General features: G+C 36.8%; 1 protein-coding gene across 1 annotated transcript in view; it reads right to left on the bottom strand.

Annotated features, from left to right (window-relative positions):
• Nucleotides 1–5,423, bottom strand: part of NBAS (neuroblastoma amplified sequence) — a gene marked incomplete at both ends in the record, with an annotated part of 62,460 nt that overhangs the window by 17,904 nt on the left and 39,133 nt on the right. The window contains 2 exons of the mRNA XM_010152573.1: nt 1,021–1,134; nt 3,964–4,076. Of these exons, the coding sequence (XP_010150875.1) occupies nt 1,021–1,134; nt 3,964–4,076 (227 nt within the window). The remainder of the gene's footprint in view (nt 1–1,020; nt 1,135–3,963; nt 4,077–5,423) is intronic.

Below are 5,423 nucleotides of genomic sequence, written 5' to 3'. Positions count from 1 at the left end.
GAAAGAGCTCTACAAAAATCTTGCCTTATGAACCAATACCAAGATAATCTTCTTGCAAGAAAAGAAAAAAAGAAGTTATGACTGTCATTCTAGTTTTTCTAGAGAACAGGAGATTACATGCAAAATGAACAAACACTTATATTGGACCCAGTTGCCTAACATGGTACCATCACCTCCCCTCAGCTATCTTTCACGTAGCAGTCCTACGTAACAGCAGCACACACCTTATCAGTCATGACGTCATTTCCAGTGATTCCTTTTTTTAGGACCTATACATCTCGGGAAGTCAACATCCTAACTTCTGTATCTCTGTTCATAACATCACCCAACCCCCTTGAATACCTAACTCCCTATATAATACTGTGCAAAAATTGCCAGTACTAAGCTTCCTGAAAACAAAAGAAAATTCTTACATGATTTAACAAATAGAGATAGAAAGGAACTAAACAGGCAGGCATCAGTGACAAAGCCAGAACGCATCGTTTTATAAACCACACTGAATGAAAAGTGAATTTCTATTTTATATTTCTATATTCCATTTCTACAACACAAAAATAGAATAGTATTATATTTTCAGTGGCACTGATAAAGTTTAACAGTTGAATTTTATGCATTACAGATGACTTCCCTTCTAACTTAACTGGGACTATTACTAAATCAAACAACTGTGTTTGACAAAGACAGTAAGATTTACTGGAATTTTAGTTCTACCAATTAATAGTAAGACAAAATATTCTCAGACCTAACTCCTCCAATTTGCTATGAGCTTTTACTCAAAATCCAGATTAGACAAGGCTGTTCTATATTAGTGTTACGTCAGAGCAGCTGAGGATACCAGCTGTTTTACAGATAAAATATTTCACTCATGCAAAATATTTCATTCCTCCCCAATAACTGCTCTTCCAGATGACTTTTTAGTGATATCCTTGAGTATACATTCTAGTGCTCAACTCAATTGTCCTAAAGCATTACACAAATGCACGTGACACTGCAATTCATTGCCTTAGTAACACAGCTTACCTGCAACCCTTAGCAAATTTGCAAGTCCCAGGAGCTTAGCAGACTGCTTATAGTTGGTTGACAGCTGAGCAAGACAGTCCTTGATGAGACTGAGTCGATCTGCACACAAACGCACTGTTGAAAGAAGACCTTGCGTTAAGCGGCTGTACACAGGAATCCTACCGCTGTATTTCCCACTAACACAGACGCAGAAAGCGCCAGGGAGTGTAAGAAGGCAAACAGAACCTGAAAACCAGCCCAAAGTTACCTGCATGCAGATCCTCAGTTATACCTATAAACAGAGATTTTAAGTAACACTACAATGTACCCATTGTACACTCCCTGGGAAGGGAGGAAGAGGAAGACTGACCTGAATGAAAACTTCTTTTTGTTTCATGTTTTCAGACTCAATATTTTAAAATTTACATGATTAACCATATGCCTTCACACATTTTTTTTAAATATCACTTTTGCAACATTCTCAGAATGACCTCTAAAACAGACATTAGCTTTCATTTAGAATGTTGTAAATACATAATACTTCATGCTACATTTTAAGGTGGACAGGATATATCACACAGACTGAAAGAACTGTTATAGGCAAAATTTTCAGGCTATGTTAATTTACATCAATGTTTTCTGAGCAAGCACAGCGATAGCCTGCATGTCACCAGGTTCTGTTAACCATACCTGAGAAGCTTACAATTAGTACTGTGTTCCCAAAAAGATTTTACCAAGAATTAAACAATTAACTTCATTTGATATCATGAACCAATTTCAGTGCTCTTTATCTAGCTAGTGGATGGCTAACTTCAGGCTGCTGCTTTAAAAAGGTAATGTTTTCACACCAGGCAAGTACTCAGAAGACAGGAAGATCATGCACATATTCCACTTAACACTCAGTAAGACATTCATGTCTCCATGGGGGATACAGGCCTCTCAGTAACAGCAAACAAGGACTTGCATAATGAAAAGTCTATTAATAAAGTAATGGAAATCAGATTAGACTAAAACAAATTAAGAATAGCTGAGCAGGAAAAGGTTACACTTAGGGTTTCATTTTTAATTTTCTACCACGTGCACATTGTATAGAGCAGTAAAATGTTTTCATTCACTGATTGTCTAAATAAGACTTTTTGAAATACCTAACATAACTGAAAGTAATCTGAAGCAATACCATGGGTCAAGCACTTTCATTAAAGATGGACTTTTCTTCACCTTTCATGTTAATAAGGAAATTCCAAACCAGATTTTATTAAAATATATCATAACTGTAGTTCACAACCTTAACTGCAGAGTTTGCTAAAAATACAAGTAGTGGGGAAGCTCTACAGAAAAATAAACATAAATGTGCAAATAAAAGTGTATTGCTAATTCTTACTGTGGGAATAACAGATCCCTAATGTTATTTTAATGACATTTTATCAAAGTAACTGACCATTTAAAGGTTTTCATTAGAACTTTAAAACATAATTTTAATCTTATTAATTTGATTTACAGGAAAGATCCTGAAGAAAGGATAAGTCAGGATCATTAATGCAATTTCAGGCATAATTTCAAATTCTAATTAATCTAGGTAAGTTGTATTACACATACGGTTAATGCTGCCACTTTTTTCTAAAAGATAACCTCCATGTCCATGCTGAAAAAGATGAAGAAAATATGCATACACTTTTCTACATGCTGAATGAACTGATTAAAAAAATAATTCTGTCCAAGAAGTCAAAAGTGCAATATTGCAAGATCTAAAAAACAGACTTATTAGCAGTCCAGAAATGGTAAGATTGCCAAATATAATATATGGAGCATTAACTCACTTTTGAGGGGATACTTGGAAAATAAGAGAACAAAAAAGCAAAACACCAAAGCAAACAACAGCCACTAAGAACATTCACTTCATTTTCCACAGACCCACAAATGCTTTGCATAAATCCCAGTATTTCTCTGCACAATGCCAGAAGTGAAACATTATGATCAGCATGTTTCACCAGCACTCAGTGCTCCTCCCACCCAGTTCTTTCACAGCACTTACAATTCCAGTGATAATGCAGTTTCACATAGTTGCCCACATACCATACATTCAAATTTCTCTGAAAGCCAGGAACATGAGATCTCTTATATTTCTTTCACTCAGGAGAGAGTGGGGGTTTTGTTAATAAAGCATAACTTTTGTTCATTTAGCACAATCTATAAGCAATAAAAAATACTGCAATATATTCCATTTTCCCTTCTATCTCATTGTCCATAACCATTCTTTGTTTCCAACTTCTTCTGTCCAACAACTTTCCATACTATAAGAGTCAGAGTTACAAAACAGATTTAAAGTTTTAATCAAGTAGTCAGATAAAATACCTTGTAAGTGTTCACTTCTGTTCTCACTGTGTTTTATAAACTTAGAATCACAGGATGGTTTGGGTTGGAAGGGACCTTAAACAACATATAATTCCAACCCCCTTGCCATGGGCAGGGACACGCTCCACTAGACCAGGTTGCTGAAAGCCTCATCCAGCCTGGGAATATGTCAATGACAACCTCCTTCTCCAAAACTTCAAAATTAAACAGCCCAGTGGAGACGTGAAAACTGCCTAGCATGAAATAGCTCTCTCCTACCCCTTATTTTAAAGCTCATTAGCACATGAGCAAGTGCAGATTACTTTGCAAATAAAAGGTGAGCTCAAACTATTTCTGCTAAACTTACTAGGAGATTCAAATACTCAGTACTTTAATTATTAAAAAGCCCTGCTAAAAAATAAGTACCAATAACACAGATTGCATATGCAGACATCTTTCTCATTGCACATAAACCGGAAAAAGGTAGGGTTTTTTTAAAAATCGATGTGCCTGTAAGCTGTGTGGAGGCAGGGAAGGGACTCTTCAGTTCACTCACACAACAGTAAACTATTTTTCATGCATACTTAAGCATGTGGTTCAAGCCATCATATAAAGAACAGAAGTATCCTGTACCTTGTAATGGTAGTATTTTAACACCAAATTCTTCAAGGTAGCCAAGAGCACGAATGAGATCCAGCTCCTCCTGTACAGCACTCGGACAGTCTACAATAAGTTGTAGGCAGCACCTAAACAAGAAAGGAACAATTTTTCTAAAAATTGTTGAATAAATTCAAAGTTAAATTTGTGGAAAAAGTTCACCTGTGAGCAAAGAAAAAACAAACTATACAATAATTTACAGTGGTTATGAAATGTCATAAAATTGACTGGGAATTAAATGTTAGAGCCACTGTCAGAAGTTTCATTATCTCAACTAGGTTCAGCAAAAGAAAGGTAATTCAAAAAAAAGTCTCAAAAATTTAAACTGGCTTAATTCATCATGCACATTAAATCAGGAAAGTATTTTGTATTCCCTATTTAAAGAAGGAGGTTATGTTTCCCCTTTTCCAGTCAGGAGGAAAATAGACATGTTTACATCTAAATCAAAATTGTATGTTAGCTACATTCCCATCTGAACCCGTCACGTTTTTCAGGAGCACTGGCAAACATTTCTGGGGCAAGTGGAGATTAAAACAGGAGTGGAAGGAAAGAGAACTAGCTAAAGATAACAGAAATATGTTTCACCTAAAACAATTCATACAGGCAGGTTACTAGGAGACCTACACAATGCGATAATAATTCATGGAAATAAGTTAAGTTGCTATTAAACAACTGATAGGAGAAAATTCAGAGGACAAAAAAAATCCTACTAAACAGAAAACACACGGTCATAGATTCATAGCAAGTACTTATGCTATAAACTGCATATTGTGAAACATCACCACAAAACCATAAGGTAAAACTTGATCACGGGACCCTTAGGAGGTATTAAAAAACATGATCTTTTGTATTTCCAGAGCCTGCTGATGGAAAAGCCTCTCAACAGGAGATTGGGAAAAAAATTAGTAAATAAACCCTAGTTTTGTGACAACTGTAAATCAGTTTTTCATACTGATTATAGAATCATGGCTTAGTTGGAAGGAACCATTAAAGGTCATCTAGTCCAACCCCCCTGCAATGAGCAGGGACATCTTCAACTAGATCAAGTTGCTCAGAGCCCATACAGCCTGACCTTGAAGACAGCCAGGGATGGGGCATCCACAGCTTCTCTGGGCAACCTGTTCCAGTGCTTCATCAACCTTGTAAAAATTTCTTCCTTACATCTAGTCTAAATGTACACTCTCTTAGTTTAAAACCATTATGCCTTGCCCTATTGCAGAGGCCCTGCTAAAACGTTTGTCCCCTTATTTCTTACAAAACTCCTTCAGGTACTGGAATGCTGCAGTAAGGTCTCCCCAGAGCCCACACAGGCAGGAGCTCCAGCCCTCTGATCATCTTTGTGGCATCCCCTGGCCTTGCTCCCACCAGCCAATATCCTTCCTATGCTGAGGGACCCAGAGCTGGATGCAGAAATGCATGTTGGGGCTGCACAGTGA

The sequence above is a fragment of the Eurypyga helias genome, unplaced genomic scaffold (genome assembly GCF_000690775.1).
Source record: "Eurypyga helias isolate BGI_N326 unplaced genomic scaffold, ASM69077v1 scaffold915, whole genome shotgun sequence".
NCBI lineage: Eukaryota > Metazoa > Chordata > Aves > Eurypygiformes > Eurypygidae > Eurypyga > Eurypyga helias.
The sequence above is the reverse complement of the archived record's forward strand: the minus strand, read 5'-3'. Positions and strand labels throughout refer to the sequence as shown.